This window comes from Vigna unguiculata, chromosome 3, assembly GCF_004118075.2.
Source record: "Vigna unguiculata cultivar IT97K-499-35 chromosome 3, ASM411807v1, whole genome shotgun sequence".
Lineage (NCBI taxonomy): Eukaryota > Viridiplantae > Streptophyta > Magnoliopsida > Fabales > Fabaceae > Vigna > Vigna unguiculata.
The window spans coordinates 47,734,568-47,761,832 of record NC_040281.1 but is presented as its reverse complement, the minus strand read 5'-3'; the positions used below and the strand labels follow the sequence as shown (position 1 = coordinate 47,761,832).

The 27,265-nt window shown below is 34.7% G+C and overlaps 1 protein-coding gene and 1 long non-coding RNA gene across 3 annotated transcripts; both read right to left on the bottom strand.

The window, feature by feature from the left end:
* Positions 1-4,764: 4,764 nt before the first annotated feature.
* On the bottom strand, positions 4,765-5,393 carry LOC114179379 (late embryogenesis abundant protein 6-like). The gene is made up of 2 exons (XM_028065707.1): positions 5,239-5,393; positions 4,765-5,151 (listed from the first exon to the last, which is right to left on the bottom strand). The coding sequence occupies exons 1-2, from the start codon at positions 5,323-5,325 to the stop codon at positions 4,888-4,890; spliced, it is 351 nt and encodes a 116-aa protein (XP_027921508.1). The 5' UTR covers positions 5,326-5,393; the 3' UTR covers positions 4,765-4,887.
* Positions 5,394-15,600: 10,207 nt separating this feature from the next.
* LOC114177498 lies at positions 15,601-25,425 on the bottom strand. 2 transcript variants are annotated; one of them, XR_003603136.1, is made up of 5 exons: positions 24,998-25,425; positions 24,110-24,264; positions 23,870-24,025; positions 23,231-23,358; positions 15,601-15,661 (listed from the first exon to the last, which is right to left on the bottom strand). It is a non-coding gene; the product is annotated as an uncharacterized LOC114177498 (long non-coding RNA). The 2 variants fall into 2 exon arrangements; XR_003603137.1 differs by lacking the exon at positions 15,601-15,661 and adding an exon at positions 22,997-23,146.
* Between the last annotated feature and the right edge of the window lie 1,840 nt (positions 25,426-27,265).

Here is a 27,265-nt window from a genome sequence, read left to right as displayed (position 1 = left end):
ACAAGAGACAAGAGACAAGAGACAAGAGACAAGAGACAAGAGACAAGAGACAAGAGACAAGAGACAAGAGACAAGAGACAAGAGACAAGAGACAAGAGATAAGAGATAAGAGATACGAAAAAAGAAAAAAGAGATAAGAAAAAAGAATAAAGAAAAAAGAGATAAGAGATAAGAGATAAGTGATACGAAAAAAACAAAAAATAAGGAAATAAGGAAATAAAAATTTAAAAAGTGAAAAAAAATACAAAAAAAAAACTAAAAGAAAATATCAAAAATACAAAAAAAAATTAAAAAGTAAAAAATATCATAATATAAGAAATCTGAAAATAAATGGAAAAATATCAAGAAAATACGGTAAAAATATAAAGAAAACCAAGAAAGAAAATTAATAGAAACTCAAAGATAATGGAAAAAAATAAGAGATACAAGATAAGATAATATATATACATATATATATATATATATATATATATATATATATATATATATATATATATATATATATATATATATATATATATATATAAGATGCGAGATAAAAGACAAGAGACAAGAAACTAGAAACAAAATATAAGAGACATGATACAGGACAAAAGAATCTAGAGATAAGACATGAGACAGAAGAGTAAAGATGAGATATAAGAGATGAGATATAAAATATAAAATACAAGAGTTGATAGACATGAGATAAGAGATAAGAAAAAGAGACAAAAAATAAAATATAAAATATAAGAGGTAAGAGATGAGAGATAAGAGAAGAGGGTTGGGAGATAAGAGATGAGAGACAAGAGATAAGAGATAAGAGATACGAGATAAGAGATAAGAGATAAGAGATAAGAAAAAAGGTAGAAGAGATAACAAATAACATATAAGAAAAAAAAAACAACAAATAAGGAAATAAAAAATTTAAAAGGTGAAAAAAAGTACAAAAAAATAAAGGAAAAACATTAAAAATACAATTAAAAATTAAAAAATAAGAAATATAAAAAAAGAAGAAAACTGAAAATAAGTGAAAAAATATCAAGAAAAAACGCTAAAAAAAGAATTAAAAAAATAAAGAAAATTAATAAAAACTAAAAGATAATTGAAAAAAAAAAGAGATACAAGATAAGATAATATATATATATATATATATATATATAAAAGATGCGAGATGAAAGAGAAGAGACAAGAAACTAGAAACAAAATATAAAAGACATGATACAAGTAAAAAGAAACTAGAGATGAGAGATGAGACATAAAAGGAGAGATGAGATATAAAATATAAAATATAAGAGGTTATTGATATGAGATAAGAGATAAGAGAAAGAAATAATTTAACACATCTAAATTCATTTTGTCTATATTTACCACTTATCATATAATTATAATAAATAATGTAAGGCCCATCAAAGTTGGTTGGCCATTTCTACCCTAAAGTTAAGGGCTGCCCTCTTGTGTTTGGGCCTAGGGTTGGCCCAATTGATAAAACCCTTTCAGGATGCCCTAACCCTCACTTTGCACTCTTGCAGAAGATCCAACAGCCGTCACTCTCCTTTCCCCCTCACAGAACGCTCTGCTAGGGTTTGCCCTAAGGTCCTCTTTGAGCTAGCTCAAACCCAGTTCCTACTCCGCGTAAGTTCCCCTTCTAGCTTGTATGATTCTTTTCCTTGGCATTGTTCCAGTTAGGACTTCGTATTAACTCCCCTTGGTTCTGTTTCTCCGCTGTTTTCCAGCTTTTTAGCCGTTCCCAAGACAGCAGTGCTAGCTATCGTGCCGCCAAGGCTTTCCGTTAACCCTTCCTCCAGGTACGGGAAGTTAGAGTCCGAGTCTAAGTTGTGTTTTTATGCCTGTTCTTGAGCTTGTGAATGGTCTGCATGGATAAATCACTGGTTTGGTGTGTGTAGTGCTTGGTATGTTTGGTTGGATCGGGAAACGCCTTTGTTGCAGGTGAATCAGGGGCGAGAGCTGTTAATCTCGCCCAGGCGAGTTAGGCTCGCCTAAGCGAGCCTGACGAAGGCTCGCCCAAACCTCAATGCGCGAAAGGTCGCCCAAGCGACCCGCTCGAATTTTTGAGCGAGTGAACACCTCGCCCAGGCGAGAGGGGTCTCGCCTAAGCGAGATCCCGTGATGTTCCCTGGGTGCTTCCTCGAGCCCTCGCTTAGGCGAAGGGGGGCTCGCCTGAGCGAGCACGTCTCGCCTGAGCGAGACCCTTCAGTCTGGGCGAAGGGTTGGGCGAGGCAGTACGCTGTTTGGGTGCTTGTTGATTCTTGGATGATTGGTATTGGTTTGGGTGTGAATTGTATGATGAGAAACATGTATATAATGGAGTATTATGCATGCTTGGCATGAATCATGAATTTTGGATGATGGGTCTAGTAGGAAAGTTGGCATGTGAACTAAGTGAGTTGTTTATTGTTAAAGTGGCATGAACACGAGATGAGTTGAGATCCTATGAGCATGAATGGTTATGATGAATTGAAATGGGTTGGGCCTGCAACATGAAAGGCGTTGGTTTTAAAGGTTGGTACAATTAACGTATACGTGCATGGTGAATATCGTTTGGACTGCGTGGTTATGTTTTGTATGTGTCAGTGCATAATTCCTTGGGGGTCTCTAGGTGAGGCTTTCAGGGTCGCGCATCAGTGGTTGGGACGTAATTCCATGGCCCCTGGTAGTGGGAGTTCATGGTGGTGCCCCATCTGTATAACTAGGTAAGGATTCAAGTTAAGGTTGCATCCTGACACTCTAAGGAGCTAGTTAGTCTCACTTAGAGCAGACTGACTCCTGTGGTGAGACTAGCAGGAGGCCTGAAATTCATTAAGGGCTAACCTTGTGGTGAGGGAAATTTGATTCATCGTAACACTTGTAACACATAGCTCGGGGGTGAGCAGCTCGGGTTGAGCAGAGGTATCCACCACAAGTGCAAGCATTCATTGAATCCGACTAAGTTATACATATCTGGATGAGTCGAGTCATGTCGTAGTGTATTGGTTGGAAGGTCGTAACATGCTTGGTTGTGGTATGAATATTGAATGGTGAAAATATAATTGACTGTATGAAGAATATGTTATTGGCTCTAGCTTACCCGTTTTGTTGTATGGTTGTATTGTATGTGGCTGTTCTTTCTTGGGATGACCATCAATTTGATTGATGAGAGCAGATGGGCGAGGTTCTCGTGGTCAACAAGGGAATGGTGATTCCGCTGCTTAGCCATCTGGGCTGGAGTTTTCTTCATATTTTCTTTAGGGTTATGGCCCATGTATCGTTTTATGTATTTCTACTCTACACTCTTTGTTAGACTTGTACCTGGTTTCTGTTGGCATCGTGGTGTGTCAGGTTGTAGGGGTTGTGTTAAAGACCCCAAGACTACGCTATTATACTATCATTGCGTGAAGTTTCTTTTAATTTCGTTTAATAATTAAATGGGACGTTACAAATAATATAATTATAATTAATATTGGTTGACACATAATTATTAATTTTACATGAATAATTATTAATTTTACATGAACAGTGTAATAGTTAAGCACTTGTCTCGATTTTCTGAGTTATTACCATATGTCAAATCTAATAACAATACAAAGTATTAATTAAAAGAATTAAATATATAATTTAATTTAAAAAAATATTTTATATGACTTTTTCTTTAATATATTATTTTAGTTTAAAGGAAACATATTATATAAGGCTTTCTCTTTAACATATAATTTAATAAGATAAAGAAGGAAAATATATAATTTAATAAAATAAAGAAGGAAAATAGATATATAATTTAATTTAAAAATATATATTTTATAGTTTAGTTTAAGAAAAATAGTTTTAAGTGTCAAAGACCAAAACAATCCACAAAAAATCTATATTTATAAATTGTTAAATATATTATGTATTATATATTATTTATATATTGTATATTATATTTAATATTTAATATGCTAAATATAATAAAAACAAATAGTATTAATTAAAAATAATCAAATATATAATTTAAGTTAGAGAAAATATATTTTATATGAATTTCTCTTTAATATATAATTTAATTTAAATGAAATATATTTTATAATTTAATTTAAATGACTTTCTCTTTAATATATAATTGAATAAGATAAAGAGGTGAAATAAATATATAATTTAATTTAAAAAAAATAGTTTTAGGAATGAGCTAAGAGAAAAAAACATGAAAAGAAAAATCTATATATTATTAAACTTATTATATATTATATTTAATATGTTATTAATAATAAATAATATTATTTAAAAAATAAAATATATAATTTAATTTAAAAAAAACATATTTTAGATGATTCTCTTTAATATATGATTTAATTTAAAGAAAATATATATTTTATAATTTTAGTTTAAAAAAAAGTTTTAGGGTGAGTTAAGAGTAAAAAAAAATCAACCGAACAAAAATGTATATATTGTTAATTAAATATAATATATATTATATATATTTAATATGTTAAATATAATAATAATAATAAATAGTATTAATTAAAGAAATCAATATAATTTAATTTAATTAAAAAATAATTAGTTATAAATAAATTTTTTAAGAACTCTAAAAAAACAAACCAAACTCAAGAGAAAGTGACTCATGTAGAGTTTATTCGATATAAAGAAGCTAAGATAAAGAAAACTCAAATTTAAATGCTCTGCTCAGGAGAAAGTGACTCATATAGAGTTTATTCTATATAAAGAAGCTAAGATAAAGAGAACCAATTGTAAATGATAATGGTATTATTAATATTATTATATTATTAATATTATTATATGTCACCTGTATAAGGATGTGAAACTTTGAAGATCGTTGAAACATATAACTAAATAATATACATGGAAAGGATTTTGAGTAAAATTAAAGCTTTCTTATTTCATATATCTGCGAGAGGACAACTACTGAAAGATCTATATATGTTTGTTTCTGGGTAGATTTCCTTCTAGTGGATGAGATGGATAAGTGGGAACGACCCCAAGAGACTCATGCTGGTACTCATACTGAGTCTGATTATGTGTTCCTACTAAAGGATGTGATTGCTTGGTGCCAAGCTTTTCTGCAGCATGTCTAGCTTTAGCTTCATGCAGTTCCATCTTTGCTTTAGCTTCGTTTGCCTTTGCATGCTCATGGGCTATCACTCTCTCCTCTTCTGTTCTTGCAGTTGCCATTTCCGCCTGCATTACTCACCTCGATTACATTAGGTTTCGTTTCTCATGGAATTAACAACAAAGTTATAGAGATGGAAAAGCTGAAAAGCAAACCTTCTCGTCTATTTTGGCTTTATAGACGTCGACTTGTTCCTTGGCAGCACTGGCCATGTTTTTCACCTTCTCCTTTGTGGATTGCATCGCTGTTCCTGTCTCTCACAATTTCTTATCTTTCTAAATGGTGATGGATTTGAGCTGAAAAAATGGAGGTGGCAAAGGATTTATTTATTGGGAAGAGAAGAGTGCTACTTGTTCAACATGCAGACCTATTCTATCCACATGCTGCCACGTTCACACAAAACCATGATATGTATGTATATATATATATATATGGCCTTATCGTTTACGTATACCGACTTAACCCTGCCTTTAACCAATGGAATATACCTTTTGCTAAATATTTATTTATCATTACTTTTTCATCATATAGGAATCTCTTTCCGCTTTAAACTATCTTAATTTTTTTATTAGATCACCATAACCAAATTGTTAAATTATTTATTGCTATGATAAAAAAGTGTCATTTTAAAATATATCATAGGACGTAAAATAAAAAAAAAATATATATATATATATCATATTTACAAGAAATAAAAATAAATAAATTCTAGAAGTAATCATAAAAATATTTTATTTAAAAGTACTAATGTAAAAGTAAAATTTAAAATGGAAGAAAAACTATATACATATGATCATTGTGAGTACTTTTAATAATAATAAATATCATTACAGTTGAACGAGATTAAATAATAATTATGTAAATGTTAAAAATTATAATATAATTAATTTTTAAATTATGGGCTAAAACAAACATAAATATTAGGTAGAATTAATGCGAAAAAAAGGTTAAAGACTAACTTTCATTATCGCCGTCATGAAAATATGTTAATGTCATTTTAAATCATTACATCATTTCTCGCCTTTAGTAACATTTTTTTAGTTACACTTTCTTAAAATGTTACAACTTTCTCTTTATTATTGTAACATTCTTTTTATAAATGTCACATTGTGATTTTTATTTTTTTTACAAAAATGTTATAGAAGTAAAATGTTACAACTTTCTCTTTACTATTGTAACATTCTTTTTATAAATGTTACATTGTGAGTTATTTTTTTAGAAAAACGTTATAGAAGTAAAACCTAAGTTAACATTTTTTTTTTCTTTTTTCCTTCTTCAATTACTCGTTTTCCATGGTTTTTCCTCTTCCCTCTTGTCTCTTTTACAACATTTTTCTTTTTTTTTCTCCTTGCCAAAAAACCTCAAACTCTAAATTCTGAGATTGAGAAAGGGTTTATTCTCCCAAATGAAGTTAGATGGTGAAATTCTCGTAGAGATTCAGATCAATTTGGTGTTTAGTATTTCTTATTTTTAGATAGATAAATTAGTAACAATTTTAAAATATTACAAAAAATGCAATTTGTAACATTTTTTTATTGTTACAAAACAATACAATTAGTAACATTTATTTAAATGTTAGGAAATATATAGGTAACATTTTTTAAATATTAGAATATTTATAGGTAACATTTTTTAAATGTTACAAAAAATTTAAATTCGTAACATTTTTCTAGTGTTAGTAAAAATGCTAATTAGTAACATTTTAAAAATAATACTAATAATATATAAAAATGTTACTAAAACCTTTTAGCAACATGCACTATATACAACATGTGTATAAATGTTATCTTTGCAAATAGCAACATTTTTTTAGATTTTGGCAACATTTTTTAAATGTTATTAAAACTAAAATATGTAGTAGTGAATCCTCACTCTCTCAACTTTGATGGTATATGATCGAGGTCATAATCGACCAAATAAATCATGTAAATATTGTATTTAGGAGTTAATCTAAGGTCGTATCTTAATGACCAATATTTTCATTCAGAGGTTCCAGATTTAACATAAAGGGGGTTGGCAGATTAACAAAACAAAGCAAAACAACTTCGAATTTAATAACACAATTTATAAAAACGCATTGATTCTTTGATTCAAATATGATTTCACCTAGCATAGATTACCAACTTAAGCACGTTATCCAGAAACTCAGAAATCGCAATTAAATCATTAAGTGAAGATTAACATGATTTCATCACATCATTTAATCACACCCATTGATTAAGCATCTGTGAGAACATCCAGAAACCCCAAAACCAAAAACATTAAGCATGATTCAAATCTGTTTCAATGCAAGAACAAGAACCCTAACATTAAACATGCCCAAAATTCATATTCAACAATAAACCACCAATTAAAATGATGGAGAGCAACATAAACAGCGAAAAACATGCATAGAATCTCAAGATTTCATTACATCCTCCTTAGAAAATCAATTGCAAGGTTTAATTAGCCATAGAAATGGACTTAAAACACAAACAGAAACGAAAATGCATTATAAGAGCAAGGGAAGAGAGGACAAACGAAATTCAGATTGAAGAGAATGAAAGCCTTAAGTTGGGTGGTGCTCCAATGGTCACAAAATTAAGAAAACATGAAAACCCCACGTGGGTGCTCTCTAAAAATGTGAAAAATCTAAATGAGGAAGAAGAAAGTTGTCCAAAATGAAAATGAAAACCTAAAATATGTGGTCACATCACTCTGGTTCACTCTATTTGCAAAAATGTCACGACATGTTTTAGAATTACAAAAATGTCACTCTAGGCCTAAAATGTTGGTACAATGATGTGGACAAGCTAAATGACATGGCAAGGATGTGACAATGATGTAGGAATGATGTGACAACTCTCTCTCTCTCTCTTCATCTTAAGATTAGTGTCCAAGCTCCAAAACTGCTTCACAAAAATACGTAAAGATAATAAGAAAAGAAAATTAGACTAATTAATGTGAAATTAATAAAAATTCGAAATAATAACCCAATAAAGCCTAATAGATGAACATGCACTAACAATAGACAATTAAGCACTAAACAACCATCACACAGAAATACAATGGAATAAAGGAAAATAATGACTCATCACCTTCTAAACTTTGATGGTATAGTATATTGTAGAAGATAACATATTTGATGACCCAAAACATAGTTCTTGTGAAACTTGTATAGAGTTCTCTATCCATCATAGAGTAGTTTCCATGATTGACAAATGGACCACATCTATGAAAATAATTGACTATGTGAATATCTCAAATTATCTCACATATCGCAAATTTGATGACTCGAAGCACATAGCACCTATGAAACTTATATTCTCCTTGTTCCATAACAGAGTAGTTGCCATAATAAATTGTTGCCAATTTGTTGAAATTACAGTATAAAAAATTATGCAACAATTATCAATTGATCTCAAAATGGACCACCTTTATGGAAATAATTGACCATGTGAATATCTCATATTATCTCACATATCCATCACTTGTGGTACTTATAGAGTTCTTTATCCATCACAGGTTAGTTGTCATAATAAATTATTGCCCATTATATGGGATTACAGTATCAAAATTTATGCAAAAATTATAAATTGATTGACAAATGAGTTACATCTATGAAAAAAAAATTACTATGTGAATATCTCATATTATCTCACATATCACAGATTTTATGACCCAAAACACAGAGCACCTTATATAGAGTTCTCTATCCATCACAAAGTAGTTGTCATAATACATTGTTGTTAATTATATGGGATTACAGTATAAAAAATTATGGTTAAAATACTTTTTGGGTCCCAATTTTCGTCAAGTTTTATCAAATTAGTCCTAATTTTATTTTTGTGTTCAAATAGGTCCTAATTTCATCAATTTTGTTCAATTAGATATTTTTTTGCTAACATCGTTTAAATCATTAAAGGTCATGAACTGTGACTGCCACGTGTCACTTCGTGGTTTTTTTTATATTTTTCTTTTAATTTTTAAATTTTTTTAAATGTCCACGTGTCAATTCAATAGCGTGCCACATGTCAGAGTCAATGTTTTATGTTCAATTTGGTCCTTATATTTGTTAATTTTGTTCAATTTAGTCCTAATTTTGGTTAAAATTGACCAATTTTGTCTTTGTCGAAGATGAGACCAAATTTATTTTTTATATAAAATTTATAATGATGTGAATTTTAATATATTATATAAAAATGTGAATTTTAATATAAAAATTAAATTTGGTTTCAATTTGGAGAGGGATAAAATTGGTTCATGTTAACAAAAATTTGGACTAAATTGAACAAAAATCACAAATATAGGGACCAAATTGAATATAAAACATTGTCTTTGACACGTGACATGTTGTTGGATTGACACGTGGACATTTAAAAAAAATTAAAAATTAAAAAAAATTAAAAAATTAAAAAAACCATGAAATGGCACGTGGCAGTCATTGTTCATGACTATTAATGATTTAAACGGTGTTAACAAAAAAGGATCTAATTGAACAAAATTGACGAAAATTAGGACCTATTTGAGCACAAAAACAAAATTAGGACTAATTTGACAAAACTTGACGAAAATCAAGATCAAAAAGGTATTTTAACCAAAAAATATTAAACAATTATAAATTGACTAACAAATGGACCATGTATATGGAAATTATTAACCGTGTGAATATCTCATATTATCTCACATATCACATTTTTAATAACTCAAAGCATAGAGCAGCTGTGAAACTTATATAGAGTTTTTCATCCATCATAGAGTAGTTGTCAGTTGTCAGTTATATGATATTACAATATCAAGAATTATGCAACAATTAGAATTTGATTGACAAATGAACCACATCTATGAAAATAATTTACCATATGAATATCTCATATTATCTCACATATCACATATTTGATGACTCCAAAGCATAGAGCACATGTGAAACTTATAAAGTCCTTTGTCCATCACAAAAAGTAGTTGTCATAATGAATTGTTGTCTTGTTGCCAATTTGTTGGGTTTACAGTATACAAAATTATGCAACAATTATAAATTGATTAACATATGGACCACAACTATTCTTAATAATTGACCATGTGAATATCTGATATTATCTAACAAAACACAAATTTGATGACCAAAAACACAGAGCATTTATAATACTTTTAAAGTTCTATGTCCATCACATAGTACTTGCCACAATAAATTATTTTCAATTATATAGGATTAGATTATAAACAATTATACAACAATTAAAATTTTTATTTACAAATGTACCACATCTATGAAATAATTGACCATGTGAATATCTCATATTATCTCACATATCACATATTTGATGACCCAAAACACATAGCACTTGCTTGTAAAACATATATAGAGTTCTCTATCCATCACATAATAGTTGCATAATAAATTGTTGTCAATTAAATTGGATTATAGTATCAAAAATTATTCAACAATTATAAATTGATTGACAAATAGACCACATGCTTGGAAATAATTTATCATATGAATATCTTATATTATCTTACATATCTTGTATTTGATGACCAAAATAATATAGCGCCTTTGAAACATCTAGAGTTCTTTGTCAATTAGAGAGTAGTTGTCATAATAAATTGTTGTCAATTATATGAGATTACACTATAAAAATTATGCAACAATTATAAATTGATTTAAATATGGCCAACATATGTGGAAATAATTGACAATGGAATATCTCATTATTTCACATATCACAGATTTGATGACTCAAAGCACATAACACGTAATAAATTGTTATCAATTGTATATGAGAGTTAAGATAAGATAAAAGATGAGAGATAAAACATAAGAGATGAGACATAATAGATGATCTATGAGAGATGAAAGATGATATATGAGATCATCTCTCATATCTGATCTCTAATCTATTATATCTAGGGGTGTCAAAACGGGCCAGGCCGGCCCGTTTTGGCCCGGCCCGTTTTTGGCCCGTATTAAATGGGTCGGGCCGGGCTGGCCCGACATGGTAAAACGGGTTGAGTTTCTGAGCCCGGCCTGCGGGCTGGCGGGCTGACGGGCTGACGGGCCGGCCCGCCAGTTTTTTCTCATCTATATAATTTGTGGCCCAATCAGATTTTAATTTTTTTCATTTCAAATTTAGTTGACTGAATAATGCCCCAATTTTATATTACCAAAAGAAATTCTCCTGCAATTAAGAATACAACAACAATGATCTATTAAACAAGAAAATTATCACAACACAAACAGCCCTGCAATGGAACCAGAACGCTACGAAGTTGAAATGGAACCAGAACGCCGTGGGTGGAGGAGAAATGAGCGCAGAGAAGAGTCGACAAGAAGAGACACAATCGCAGAGTGTGTGAGGTGTCTGGGCGCAGAGTGTGTGTGAGGGAGGGATACTGAAAAAATGTGCACGTGTTGTTTTTTTTATTAAGTGATACGGGCTGCGGGCCGGCCCGTTTTGGCCCGCGGGTTGGCCCGACGGGCCAGCGGGCTTGATGGGCCGGGCTGTCTCGGGTTGACGGGTTGAATTTCTGGACCCGACCCATGTATTTACTGACGGGCTAGCGGGCCGGCCCGTCGGACCTGGCCCATTTTGCCATCCCTAATTATATCCTATCTAATATTTTTTAAATATTATTTAATTTTTCTTTTGTCATTTTAAGTAAACTATTATTTATAATAATTTATGATTTTATTTATTTACAATGTCAATATTCAATTATTTATTCATTATTTTATCATAGTATTTATTTATTATTATTATTATCTTAGTATTTTTATTTTGTTATTACATATTATAACATCTTATAATAAAGTATTTATTGTTAAGAAACAAGAGATACAACAACCGAGATGAGAGATAATAAATTATTTATGAGAGATGAATATGATTTATGAGATAATCTATCATCTATCATCTCTCATCTATTATCTATCATCTATCGTCTCTTATATTTTTTTATTATATTAATTTTTAAAATGTTATTTAAATTTATTATAATTTTAGTTGAAGTTTTATTGTAATTTATTATTTTACTTATTAACAATGTTAATATTCAATTATCTAATGATTATTTTAATATATTATTTATTTATTTATTTATTATTATTATCTTAGTATTCTTATTTTGCTATTACAACGTCTTAAAATAAAGTATTAATTTTTAAGACATAAGGGATAAGAGATAATAGATAAAGATAAAACATAAGAGATGAAAATTAATAGATGATCTATGAGAGATGGAAGATCATCTATATGATCATCTCTAATCTTTGATATCTGATCTCTCATTTTTTGTGTCGTATTTATTTTCTTTTATGTGAATTTTTAAAATATTATTTAAATTTATTGTAATTTTAATTGAAGTATTATTTAAAATGATTTAGTATTTAATTTATTAACAGTCTCGATATTCAATTATCTATTCATTATTTTATTATATTATATTATTTATTTATTATTATTATATTAGTATTTTCATTTTCTTCTTACATATTATATTATCTTGTAATAAAGTATTAACTTTTAACAGATAAGAGATAAAAGATAGATATAGGACATCAAGGATGAGAGATAGTAGATGATTTATGAGAGATGAAAGATGATCTATGAGATCATTTCTCATCTTTCATCTCTCATCTCTATATGAGATCATCTCTCATCTCTTAGATTTTATCTCTCATCTTTTATCTCTTATCTTTTATATCATATCCATTATATTTTTAATTATTCAATTATAATTTAAATATATTATAATTTTAAGTGAATTATTATTTATAGTGATTAATTATTTTACTTCTTTACCATGTAAATAATCAATTATCTTTTTATTATTTGATTATATTATTTAATTATTTATTATAATTATTATCTTAGTAATTTTATTTTGTTATTACATATTATAACGACTTGAAATAAAGTATTAGTTTTTAGAAAACATAGAGACAAGACATCAGATATTAGAGACAATAGATTATCTATGAAAGATGCAAGATGACATATTAGATGATCTCTCATCTCTCATCTATCATCTCGCATCTCCCATCTCTCATCTCTCATTTATTATCTCTTTTCATTTATGTTAATTTTTAAAATATTATTTAAATTTATTATAATTTTAAGTGAAGAATTATTTAAAATGGTTTATTATTTAATTTATTAATAATGTCAATATTCAATTATCTATTCATTATTTTATGGCTTAAATATATATTATTTTTTTGTTTTTATTCAATTTGATCCCTATTTTCGTTTTGTGTTCAATCAGGTCCTCATTTTCGTCAAATTAGAGTCAATTTGGTCCTTTTCACTAATGGTGTTTAAATAGTTAATGTTTTTGAACAATACATGCCACGTGTCAGCTCCTATTTTTTTTTATTTTTTCTTAATTTTTTTAAAGTTTTTTTAAATTTTTTTAAACTTTTTTAATTTCAAAAAAATTGTCCACGTGTTAAGTCACAATTGTGCCACGTGCCAATGCTAGTGCCACGTGTCACTTTATGGTTGTATTATTTCTTTTTATTCAATTTAGTCCCGATATTCATTATTTTTATTCAATTCAGTCTCTATATTCGTTATTTTTGTTTAATTTAGTCCCAAATTTTGTTAAATAGAACCATTTAATTTTTAAAATTGATATTATTATTAGTTATGTTTTAAATTCAATTATTATAAATTATAATATTTAATTGTAAATTGAATATAATTCTTAGATTCAATTGTTAAATAGAATATAATTATCTAAATATTATTATAATATAATTATCTAATTTTAAAAATATATATTAACATTTGTAAAATTCACATTTAAATTTAAAATATTTAATATTTTTATTGCATTTTATATATTAAAATCTAAAATATTATATATTTAAATGTTAATATTACAAATATTAGTTTACTTTTCTAAAATATTTTTATATATCAATTTTAAAAATATTTTAGAATATAAGGACTAAATTGAACAAAAAAAATAATACTACCACAAACTGACACGTGGCACAATTGTGACTTGACACGTGGACAATTTTTTTGAAATTAAAAAAATTTAAAAAAAACTTGAAAATAAATTAAAAGAAATTAAAAAAATCAAAAGAACCCGGAGCTGACACGTGACATGTAGTGTTCAAAAACCTTAACTATTTAAACACCGTTAGTGAAAATGACCAAATTGACCATAATTTGACGAAAATGAAGACCGAATTGAACACAAAACAAAAATAGAGACCAAATTGAATAAAAATAACAAAAATAGGGACCAAATATATATTTAGGCCTTATTTTATTATATTATATTATTTATTTATTATTACTATCTTAGTATTTTTATTTTGTTATTACATATTATAACATCTTATAATAAAGTATTAATTTTTAAAAGATAAAGATAAAAAATAAAGATGATCTATGAGATGAGAGATAATATATGATCTATGAGAGCTCTAAGGCCGTAGATCTAAACTCGTAGCTCGTACCCTGTAGCTCGTACCCCCAAGCTCGTAGCCTTAAACTTGTAGCCCGTAGCTCGTAGTCCATAGCTTGTAGCTCGTAGCCCGTAGCTCGTAGCTCGTAGCCCGTAGCCCGTAGCCCCAGCCTCATAACCGTAAGCTCGTAGCTCGTAGCTCTTAGATCTTATCTCTTAGCTCTTAGGTCTTAGCTCTTAGCTCTTAGCTCGTAGCTCGTAGCCTGTAGCTCGTAGCTCGTAGCTCGTAGCTCGTAGCTCGCAGCTCGTAGCTCGCAGCTCGTAGCTCGAAGCCCGTAGCTCGAAGCCCGTAGCTCGAAGACCGTAGCTCGAAGACCGTAGCTCGAAGACTGTAGTTCGAAGCCTGTAACTCGAAGCCCATAGCTCGAAGCTCGTAACTCAAAGTCGGTAGCTCGAAGCTCGTAGCTCGTTCTTGAAGCCCATAGTTCAAAGCCCGTAGCTCGAAGCCCGTAGCTCAAAGTCCGTATCTCCAAGCCTGTAGCTCAAAGCCCGTACCTCGAAACTCAAAGCTCGTACCTCGAAACTCAAAGCTCGAAGCTCGAAGTTCGAAGCTTGGAGCTCGAAGCTCGAAGCTCGAAGCTTGGAGCTCGAAGCTCGAAGCTTGGAGCTCGAAGCTCGAAGCCCATAGCTCTAAGGTCGTAGCTCTAAGATAGTAGTTCTAAGGTCGTAGGTCTAAAGTCATAGCTCTAAGCTCTAAGGTTGTAGCTCCTAGCTCTTAGGTCTTAGGTCTTAGTTCTTAGCTCGTAGCTTGTAGCTCATAGCTCATAGCTCGTAGCTCGTAGCTCGTAGCCTGTAGCTCGTAGCTCAAAGCCAGTAGCTCGTAACTCGTCGTGTAACATCCCGTCAGGATATTACTGATTTAAATAAATAAAACAAATAAAATCATAAAGATGTCGCATTTATGAATAAACTTCATTTCCCAAAAGCGCGGGAAATTTAAACTTTTATAATTTCAATATTGAAGTCCAAATCTAAGATTACAAAATCTGAATAATCAAGAATGGTCTCATAGACTTTTACATTTTATTTCAAAATACAAATAACATAAAATCATAAAAAGTCTCCCATACTATCTCCCGCTCCGTATCTAAGCATCATCGGCACCACCTGCATCAACATCCTCTGCTCACGTGTACCGCGTACACGATCATCGCCAAACACAAGCAGATAGGGTGAGCTTATGAAATCAACATACATCATAATAATAAATATATATATATCCAACCATATAACTATATTTTCTGCAAAGAACCAATATATGATCTCTTTCTCTATTCTTTATCATCTGGCCACAACCAGATTTTCGTGTTCTACCTCTTCTAGTGATTACCCCAAGGTAATTTGCTACCAAACCTATCGACCACAACCGACAAAGCACATGCGGGAACCAATGCCACGGATCATACACCGTAACGCCAGGTGGAGTTCCTAAATATGAACATAGTCCGTAATGTCCCAAGACTACCAAACTCGTCAGCAATTTACTAAGGAGGGCAATCTATCTGGACCCATCCGTACTGGCCACAACCAGCACACTCACACCGGCAACACTCGCCAACCCGAGCTCAACTCAAGAGTTCCTCGTGTTCATCCGCCATCCCGAGCTCAACTCGAGGGATGCCATTCCGAGCTCAACTCGAGGAATGTATGTGCTTAACCCCTATCCCGAGCTCAACTCAAGGGATACGTTCCGAGCTCAACTCAAGGAACCCAGCAATCTTACCTTTGAAGCATCACCAAAAGCCTTGTAGAACACCCTACAAAGTCCAATAACTAGGACTTACAACAACTAAATCGCCTAGCGGGGGACACGTACCGCCAGGCGCCAAGCGCCTCAAAACACGCAAACACAGCAGCCACCGCCTGGCGGGTCAGCCCCCCACCGCCAGGCGCCAATGCTCCAAAACCCTATTGTTTCTGCTCCTATCGCCTGGCGGGATCTCCCGCTCCACCAGGCGCCACTCACACCAGGAACTCCATGTACACTGGCTATCGCCTGGCGCCCTGTACTGCAGGCGTCTTTGTTTTCTCGCTATCGCCTGGCGGTCTTAACTCCGCCCCCATCTGTACTGGTTTTTAACTTGCCTGATAGGTTCTAGTCCCCATTCCTCAGTTAGATTCCGTCTAAGAGTTGTGAAGCATACCAATCGCAGTCTATACTCCAAAATTTATCATGCACAAATTGTATTAGCACTACTCACTCAATATAATTTTCACTTACTTGATCACCCTTAACTCTCTAAATCCACTAGAACATAACCATCATACTCATCCTTTGTCGAATATCCAACCCAATCAGAACATGCTACCATTCTCAAATCTTTTATGTCATTGAATTGTGGAACCTGGGTATCTTTTCTCCCTCTGTTCCTACTATTTTTACTTTACTCCTTAACCACCTACAATATGAGCCATACAATTAGTTGCCCGATGACCACAGTTCATGAACTCAACGCCTCACCCAAATAATACAGTACACCCATGAATCCATACCTCTACTGTAACATTTTGTACTTCAATTCTAATATCTACATAACTAAGCCTACCAACATTATCAATTCAATCCACATTCCTGAACTACTAACGCTTCCCAAAATCATGATTCAGGTTTCACTCACTTACCTAGCGTTACCCTCGTAGTCTTGACATTCCTCCACCTCACACACTCATGGTTTCCATCCAATTCTCATCCGAAACGATTTTCATCCTAAGAACGCACGATCCTCTCACCTTCAGTACTCTTTTACCGTAATTTATCCAATCTTTCCTTTATGACAACCAATCCCGATTTATTTTCAGCCCTAGAATATATTTCCACTGTTTCATTCGATCACCTCACAAATATTATGGAATCAATTGCCGTTTGACTTCCCTTTCCCCCTATAACGCACGAGTTTAGCTTTCCCTCCGATTAAAATCATCACAGAACCTATAAAACACCGAAAACGAACCAATCTGGCTTGCCTCGCCCGGCAAGTCACTCGTCACCGCCTGGCGCCTCATCCAAACCCAGAAAATTAAGTGATTTGTCTATGCGTCGCCTGGCGACCGGGAATGTGCCGCCAGGCGGTTCCTTTCCCAGAACCCCAAAACCAATTAAGACAGATGTGTCGCCTGACGGTGATTCATCACCCGCCAGGCGATTTCTGGAAAATTTCCAAAAACGGCAGAATTTCACGAAAAACAACAGCATACAAGCACCCAATTTATCATACATCAAATATTATTAATGAATAGATAAAACAACGGAGTCCAGCTCCCCTAACCTAGGTCCTTTCGCTTTAAAACTTTGACACTTGAGAATTTCCAATGAGCAACTATGGCCCTCCTCTTTGGCTCCCTCTCAATTCAGCCCCCAGAACCTCACCCAAGCCTCACCACACTCAGAATTCGTGCTTAGTTTTCTGGTATAACTTCAGCTTTGTCAAACCTTAACTATTAACCAAATTTTGCTTTTTAAAGAATGCCTAAAAGCTAGGTTATTAATCCCAAAACGAAAAAATGCCACTTAATGGTGGTTAATTGCCATTCATTGTCCCATTATGAGCTATTTTACAGCCACCCCTATTCTGCCATTCAACTAGGATTTCCCTCAACTTTTCATATTCAAGTCAAAGCCAAAAAAATACCAAAAATAAAGTTTAATGTGAGTTCTCCATGACTTGAACCCACAACCATGCAATTGCCAAATCAATATCAAACCATCATGCCAATTCATGTTTCATGCTAACAATCATCATCTAATTATCATATTATTTCACAGCATGATTATCATATATTTAAAATAATAATGAACCATAACACAAAAATTGGCATACATAAGACTTGAACTCAAGTCCTCTCACACAATCAAAGTCCTCTCACTAGACATGTCAAAGTGAGCCAACCCGGCTCACACGGGTTGGCTCACCACGAGCCGGGTTCAAAATGGGTGAACCCAACCCGGCTCACTTTCTGGTGAGCCAGAAATTTTGTAACCCGGCTCAACCCACCACGGGTTGGTGGGTTAAGTGGGTTGGCTCACCAACCCACCTAAAAAATTATTTATTTATTTTTTTTATTATTCAAATATTTAAATAAATTTTTAAGTAACCCATGAGATGACAATCATAGTAAAATTAAGAACCAATATTTTGATCACGCTCACCACCAATATATGAAGAATTATTTCCAAGAAAGTATCCATTAGTCTAAGAAAGCATGACTAATATTACAAATTTTCTGTCATGCTATTCAACAAAATATAAATAAAAAAACTATACATTTTTTTCATGCTAATTTAGAAAAAATTGTTTATAAGACGGTTACTTGAGTAATTTACTATAAAGATTATAGTTAAAGATTAAAGTATCAACATATATATAACTTGACAATCAAATTAATTAAACATTCAAATAATTCAAATATAATTAAGCAACATTCTAGCATTTAAAAATATGAAATTGTGAACAAATATAATTGGAGTAGTAAATAATTAAAAAAAATTAAAAGAAAATTTAAAAAAAATAAAAAAAAAATTGTAAAAAAATGTTGGTGGATTAAGTGGGCCAACCCACCTTCAACCCGGCTCGAACCCGTTTAACCCGTGGGTTAAGTGAGCCGGGTTGAGTTCAACCCACTTTTGAAAAAGTTGAATTTTTCTCAACCCAACCCGGCTCGAACCCGTGGTGAGCCGGGTTGGCTCACGGGTTGAAACCCATTTTGACATCTCTACCTCTCACACAATCAAAGTACTCTCAACCACTTGAGCTAGTACTTTTCCACGTCATCCCAATCATAATTTAATGTCATAAATTATTTTCCCCCGTATTTATTAATTATTTATTTATTTAATTAATTAAATTCCACGAGTCTTACACGTCGCCTGTAGCTCGTAGCTTGTAGCTCGTAGCTCGCAATTCGTAGCTCGTAGCTCGCAGCCCGTAGCTCGTAGCCCGTAGCTTGAAAACCGTAGCTCAAAGACCGTAACTCGAAGCCCGTAGCTCGAAGCTCATAACTCGAAGCTCGTAACTCGAAGCTCGTAACTCGAAGCTCGTAACTCGAAGCTCGTAGCTCGAAGCTCATAACTCGAAGCCCATATCTCGTTCACGAAGCCGTAGCTCGTTCTCGAAGCCCATAGTTCGAAGCCCGTAGCTCAAACTCATATCTCCAAGCCCGTAGCTTAAAGCCCGTACCTCAAAACTCAAAACCCGTACTTCGAAGCTCAAAGCTTGAAGCTCTAACCCGTAGCTCTAAGCCTGTTCCTCGTAGCTCTAAGTTGGTAGCCCTAAGCTCTATGCTCTAAGCTCGTAGCTCAAAGGTCGTAGCTCTAAGATAATAGTTCTAAGGTCATAGGTCTAAAGTCGTAGCTCTAAGATAATAGTTCTAAGGTCGTAGGTCTAAAGTCGTAGCTCTAAGCTCTGAGCTCTAAGGTTGTAGCTCTAAGCTTGTAGCTATAAGCTCGTAGCACTGAGCTCTAAGCTCGTGGCTCAAGACCATAGCTCGAAGCCCGTAGCTCGAAACCCTAAAACTCGTAGCCCCAAGCTCGTAACCTCAAGCTCATAGCTCGTAGATTGAGGCTCGATGCCCGTAGCTCGTAGTCCTAGGTTCATAGCCCTAAGCTCATAACTCTAAGCTCGTAGCTCTAAGCCCGTAGCTCTAATCCCGTAGCTTTAAGCTCGTAGCTCGTAGCTCTAAGGTCGTAGTTCTAAGATAATAGTTCTAAGGTCGTAGGTCTAAAGTCGTAGCTCTAAGATAATAGTTTTAAGGTCGTAGGTCTAAAGTCGTAGCTCTAAGCTCTAAGCTCTAAGGTTGTAGCTCTAAGCTTGTAGCTATAAGCTCGTAGCACTAAGCTCTAAGCTCGTGGCTCGTAGCTCGAGGCTCGTAGCTCGAAGCCCGTAGCTCGAAACCCTAAAGCTCGTAGCCCCAAGCTTGTAACCCCAAGCTCGTAGCTCGTAGATTGAAGCTCGTTTTAGAAGCTTGTAGCTCGATGCCCGTAGCTCGTAGTCCTAGGTTCGTAGCCCTAAGCTCATAGCTCTAAGCTCGTAGCTCTAAGCCCGTAGCTCTAATCCCGTAGCTTTAAGCTTGTAGCTCGAAGCTCGAAGCCCGTAGCTCGAAGCTCGAAGCTTGTAGCTCAAATCTCGTAGCTCAAAAATCTAAGCTCAATGCTCTAAGCTCGTAACTCATAGCTTTAAGCCTGTAGCTCGAAGCTCATAGCTCGTTTCTTGAATCTTGAAGCTCGTAGCTCGAAGCCCATAGCTCGAAGCCCGTAGCTCAAAGCCTGTAGCTCTAAGTTGTAGCCCATAGCTCTAAGCCCGTAGCTCGTTCTCGAAACCCGAAGTCCGTAGCTCGAAGCTCTAAACCTGTAGCTCTAAACTCGTAGCCCTAAGTTCATAACCCTAAGCTCAAAGCCCTAAGCTCGTAACTCTAAGTTCATAACCCTAAGCTCGAAGCCCTAAGCTCGTAGCTCGTAGCTCATAGTTCGTAGCTTGTAAATCGAAGCCCGTAGCTCAAAGCCCGTAGCTCAAAGCCCATAGCTCGAAGCCCGTAGCTCAAAGCCCGTAGCTCGAAGCCTATAGCTCGAAGCCCGTAGCTCGAAGCCTATTTTGAAATTCGTAGCTCGAAGCCCGTATCTCGAAGACCGTAGCTCGAAGCCTATAGCTCGAAGTTCGTAGCTCGAAGCCCGTAACTGAAAGCCCGTAGTTCGAAGCCCGTAGCTCAAAGCTCGTAGCTCGAAGACCGTAGCTCAAAACCCGTACCTCTAAGCTCGTACCTCTAAGCCCGTACCTCGTAGCTCGTAGCTCGTAGCTCAAAGACCGTAGCTCAAAGCCCGTAGCTCGAAGCTCTATGCTTGAAACTCTAAGCCCGGATCTCTAAGCTCGTAGCTCTAAGGTCGTAGCTATAAGCCCATAGCTCGTACCCCTAAGCTCGTAGCTTTAAACTTGTAGCCAGTAGCTCGTAGCTTTAAACTTGTAGCCAGTAGCTCGTAGCCCTAACCTCGTAGCCTTAAGTTCGTAGCCCTAACCTCATAACCCTAAGCATGTAGCCCTAAGCTCGTAGTCCTAAGCTCGTAGCTCTAAGCTTGTAGCTTTAAGCTCGTAGCCTTTAGCTTGTTCTCGAAGCCCGTAGTTCGAAGACTGTAGCTCGTAACTTGTAGCTCGAAGCCCGTAGCTTGAAGCCCGTCACTCGAAGCTTATAGCTCTAAGTCCGTAGCTCTAAGCTTATAGCTCTAATCCCGTAGCTCTAAGCCCGTAGCTCTAAGCTTATAGCTCTAATCCCGTAGCTCTAAGCCCGTAGTTCTAAGCTCGTAGCTCTAAGCCCGTAGTGCTAAGCTCGTAGCTTTAAGCCTATAGTTCTAAGCTCGTAGCTCGAAGGTTGTAGCTCGAAGCTCGTAGCCCGAACGCAATTTCCCGAAGCCCGTAGCCCAAAGCTCGTAGCTCGCAGCTCGCAACTCGTAGCTCCAAGCTCGTAACTCGTAGCTAGTAGTCCTAAGCTCGTAGCCCTAAGCTTGTAGCTCTAAGCTCGTAGCCCATAGCTCGTTCTTGAAGCCCGTAGCTCGAAGCCCATCGCTCGAAGCTCTAAGCCTGTAGCTCTAAGTCCGTAGCTCTAAGTCCGTAGCCCGAAGCCCTGAGCTTGTAGCCCTGAGCCCGTAGCCCATAGCCTGAAGCCCGTAGCTAGTAGCCCGTAGCCCGTAGCTTTAAGCTCGTAGCTCTAAGCTCGTAGCTCTAAGCTCGTAGCTCTAAGCTCTAAGCTCGTAACTCGTAGCTCGAAGCTTGAAGCTCGAAACTCGTAGCTCGAAGCTTGAAGCTCGAAACTCGTAGCTCCAAACTGAGTTATAGCTATAGTTATATATCGTCTCACGACTCTCGACTCCTAGCACCCGGCTCCCAGATCCCAACTACCACCCCCCAGCTCCCAGCTCCCAACTTCCAGCTCCCAACTCCCAACTTTCAGCTCCCAGCTCCTAACTCCCAACTCCTGGCTACCAACTACTAGTTACCAACTCTAGCTACTAGTTACCAACTCTAGTTACCAGCTCTAGTTACCAGTTCTAGCTACTAATTACCAGTTCTAGCCACTAGTTACCAGCTCTAGTTACCAATTCTAGCTACAAGTTACCATCTCTAGTTACCAGCTCTAACTACTAGTTACCAGCTTTAGCTACTAGTTACTAGCTCTAGTTACCAACTCCAACTACCAGCTCTAGCTCCCAGTTCTAACGCTCTAGCTCCCAATCCTAGGGCTCTAGCTCCCAGTTCTAACGCTCTAGCTCCCAATCCTAGGGCTCTAGCTCCCAGTTCTAACGCTCTAGCTCCCAATCCTAGGGCTCTAGCTCCCAGTTCTAACTATTAGTTCTAGCTCTAACTCTAGTAGCTTTAGCTCTAACTCTAGCAACTAGCTCTAGCTCTTGTTCTAACTATTAGTTCTAGCTCTAGTAGCTCTAGCAACTAACTCTAGCTCTAGTAGCTAGGTCTTGCTTTAGCTACTATCTCTAATTACTAGTATTAGTTGTTAGCTACTAGCTACTAGTTTTAGCTCTTAGCTTTGGCTCCTGGCTTTGGCTCCTAGTTCTGGTCCTGCCTCCTGCCTCTACCTCTTTAATTAGAAAATCACAGGCATCCATACATACTGCATAACACACTATTCAATTCAACACAAAAGGAACAACAACATTTAATTTTAAAAGATGCAAGAAAAGAGAAAAAGCAACACCTTCTGCTAGCGGTAAGCTTAAGTGCTTGCTGCTGAATATCTCGTTGCTGAACTCTTATAGGATCAGCTTTTTCATCCTTTATCCACGACTTTACCTTCTTTCTGCTATCTACTAGATTTTTCAGCAGCTAACACAACAAACATACTCAATTATACACGCATCTGAACTCTGTAGTCAATCGGAAAGAAAATGAAAGTAGACTTGCACATTAATGAAGTTATATAAACTTTTAGATATATTGATAGACCGCATGAAAAACAAACATGCCACTTTTACTTACGTGAACAAAGCACCTAAATATTTTGGGACCTTGATTGTGCCAATACGCAAACTAAGGTGCAGTTGTATAAGGAATTGTTAGACAAGATTATTTGGTTTGAGGGAATTTAAAATGAATCGATATGAAATCTTGTTTCCAAATAAATATGCTTCGTAGGTGAAACAAACAGATTCGCTTGTCCTTAATGTGCTACTGCTTTACGCTACTTGCAGTGATTTTACGGTTTTGTACCTCATTCTGTAAAAGCAAAGGATATATCATATCATTCCTAATCACTGATCAGATCTTATTTGGATGCAGAAAATTATAGATTGTGATGCTTGAAATTAGAGAAAAAGAACATTGCAAGGTGACTTACAAGCTCCATTAGCGAAAGTTGTTTGACTATATTGGAACTTACAAGCTCCATTAGCGATTCTCCTGATTGGAACCTTTTCAGAACTTCATGTGGCGCAACTTCCTTCCGAAACTTGTTCAGGTGTGATTTTGCAAGGTGACATAAAGAGTAACTAACCTGGAAGAACCAATAATGATGGTTACTAAGAAATAAAAACCACAATTACTGCTGCTCAGTGCTAGTTCTCAATAATTATATTACCTAAAAACACATGTATCACAAAGGTCGATCTGCAATGCGTGCATGATACCAAGATCTACTCCAGAACCAAAAACCTTACTTCTTCCAAGTTTAGGCATTGTCGATCGGTTTAGGCAGCCTAGTTTAGACCACATGCTGCTTGCCACTTTGCAGACCTGCATATTTTTTATTGGGTGTTTTTAGGTGTAGCAGCAAGGGTAAAATGCAAGTTGGAAGGAAAGTAGCAGATTTTTGCTTGAAAAAGCCTAATGAAATTCACTTTGTTGCACAAAAGATCCAAACCCCAAAAAAACTGCACTCAGAAATTCAGTAGAAAGCATTAAGTTTGAAAACACAAACAGTAAACTGAAAACAACTAACTGAAAAATAATGTTTTGGGCAACATGATATGAGGGATCAGGTAATGAGTTTCACAGAAAAAATATCAGGAACTTTGTCTATTCAACAGTTAGACAGCGACAACAACTTTTGAAAAAAAAAAAACACGAAGATAATAGATTGAAAAAGCTGCATAATTGCTACACTTTCTTCTGGACAAATTCAGACTTCTAAAATGAATTCTAGTTTTCCATTTAACACTGAATGAAACCACAGTCTCAACTAACCATCTTCCCAATATAACCTCTTCATAACCAATTCTGACTAAGATAGTTTATAGATAGACAAAGAAAAATAAAAGTGAAAAATTCAGACTTCCAAAATGAATTCTAGTTTTCCATTTAACACTGAATGAAACCACAGTCTCAACTAACACTCTACCCAGTATAACCTCTTCATAACCAATTCTATCTAAGATAGTTTAGATAGACAAAGTAAAATAGAAGTAAATAATATCCACTGTGCACAATAAAAATTTAAGAGTACTAACAAAATTATACAATAATCTACCTCAAGAGCTTGTAAAACTCAACCTTCTAATTGTGTAACTTGTGTAAAGCCAAAACTGTTAGAAATACAGAGCATAGGTTCAGAATCATAATTGCTTCGACTGTGGTTAGATGCAGATTTCACTTTCTCAACCTCTAAAAGTGACTGAAATGGTGGAAGAGTGTCACTCTGTTGTCTTTGAGAAAGTAAACTCGCAAATGGAATAGAGAGAAATTGCGGAGTCCGCTCCTTCTCCACAATTGCATCGGGCAAAGTTGGACACTGTCCTCATCTGAAGGAACGTCACTCTCCACGGGAGGAGTCCAGGACCAAAAATCAGGGCCAAACACACCATTTCCCTGAGTTGCTGACTCTTGCACAGGAATAACCCCACTCCGCACTCCGGTTCCCGAACCCAATTCTATCACATAATTAACAAACAAACGACAAAAAAAAAAATAATACATAAGAAATCAACACTTCCGATAACATCTCTCAAGTATACTATCAAATTCTTAGGAAATAAAATAAACACAATTGCATATTCACAGAATATTATATTAACATACCACGTAACCTCAATCTCAGGGATAACTTCAAATTTTGATAACTAGAATACAGGAAATCAATAATAACATTTGTTAGTTAATAAAACTAAATTAAACCACTCCATTTCTTAGTTAAGAAAATCCAGCGAAAGAATCTTCACAGCACGTTATATTGCAATCTTCAAATAAAATCCAGGCAATTCACAAACCATGCAACCCCAATGCTACGGAAGCATTGATTTCCTTTTTATTCTATTTGCCGTTCTTTATTAAAATAAAAGAACGCGGCCGCATTCAAAGATTACCAACGCAGACACATAAAAAAATGCAGCCAAAATTTAATTGCAATATGTAAAATATTAGAAACCTTGATTTTCTTGATTTTTAATTAGCTTTCTTGATTTTCTTGATTTTTAATTATCTTGCTTGATTTTCTTGATTTTTAGTTAACTTTCTTGATTATTGAGTGGAAAATGTAAAAGACTGAAAGAAAGAATTGAAAGAGATTGAGGTAATTCGGTTATACCGCGCTATCGTTCGTCGTCGAACGTGGTCCGCTCTTCGGTAGAGATTTGTAGAAGCTTGTTGAACTCACTGGTCTTCTTCTCCAAATCGTCATGCACAGTGCCTTCCTCCACATTTTCAAGTAGGAAGTGTCTCCATCCACTTTTCCTCTCCTCCTCCACGCGTCATCGCTCTCACACTCGTCCATTCTCTGTTTCTGTGTTGCTGGTGAAGGTGTACCCAACGGTGTGGTGCACCACCGGCACAAGTTTCGAAGTGCATCGATAGTGAAGGTGCGAGTGTGTGAAGATCGTTGATCGGAATGGAGTGGAAGTGAAATGTGGCGTTGAGAGTATTTATACGATTTTCAATGCACTGCAATGTTTGTTGTAAAGCAGAAAATATTTGAAAACTATCACAAAATAGTTTGCAACAAGTATATTTGGTACTAACAATCATTTATAATTTGGTCAAGAATACATATATGAGAGGGTCAGAATTCTTCCTATAAATGTAGGGTCAGAATTCTTCCTATAAATGTAGTATAGATAGACATGTAACCATGAGAATTTTAAGCATATAAACGTTGATAGAGATGAGATATAAGCTTTATTGTCTGTCTATATATATATTTATATTCTTTTTTGTCTTTACAGTTGAGAAAACTGTATTACTTCTACATTAGCGAAATGGATAAAACTGTGATATCCTATATTAGTGATCGGACTTGTCTGTTACACCTCTACCTACAACAATGAAGTCCCCTGCACCCAAGCACATCTCTTCTGATATCAGTAAACTCAGTAGATCAAACGGTCTATGCGGACAGACGTTGTCAATAACTTGAAACTAACACACACAAAAAATGTTAAAAAAAAGTATTATCAAAAGTCACTTATAATATTTACAAAATAAAAAGAATTTAGCATAAACCCCGCACAATTTAACAGCATGTTATCATAAAATGATATTAAGAAAAATAGTTGCTTCTAGATGATTATCGAAAAACTATCCACATACAATGGCAAGTTGTGGAATCTCTGAAACAAAAAATATCTCTACATCATATGCAGAAACCTCACATTGAAGTCATCACAAGCTGTCTCTCCATAGTTAAAGGACAAGTTTCACAGACGGTAGGCTTTCTGTGAGTGTAACTCGCACTCACTTTCTAATCAGTTAGGTAGTTGTTTCAAATAACCGAAGAGAGACTTGAGACTTTCAATTCCCAACAGGT

Bases quoted from the DNA above. Each gene is read 5' to 3' on its own strand.
- LOC114179379 (XM_028065707.1), bottom strand. From the start codon at position 5,325: ATGCAATCCACAAAGGAGAAGGTGAAAAACATGGCCAGTGCTGCCAAG. The intron at 5,152-5,238 runs GTTTGCTTTTCA...TGAGTAATGCAG, and splicing joins AAGCCAAAATAGACGAGAAG to GCGGAAATGGCAACTGCAAG.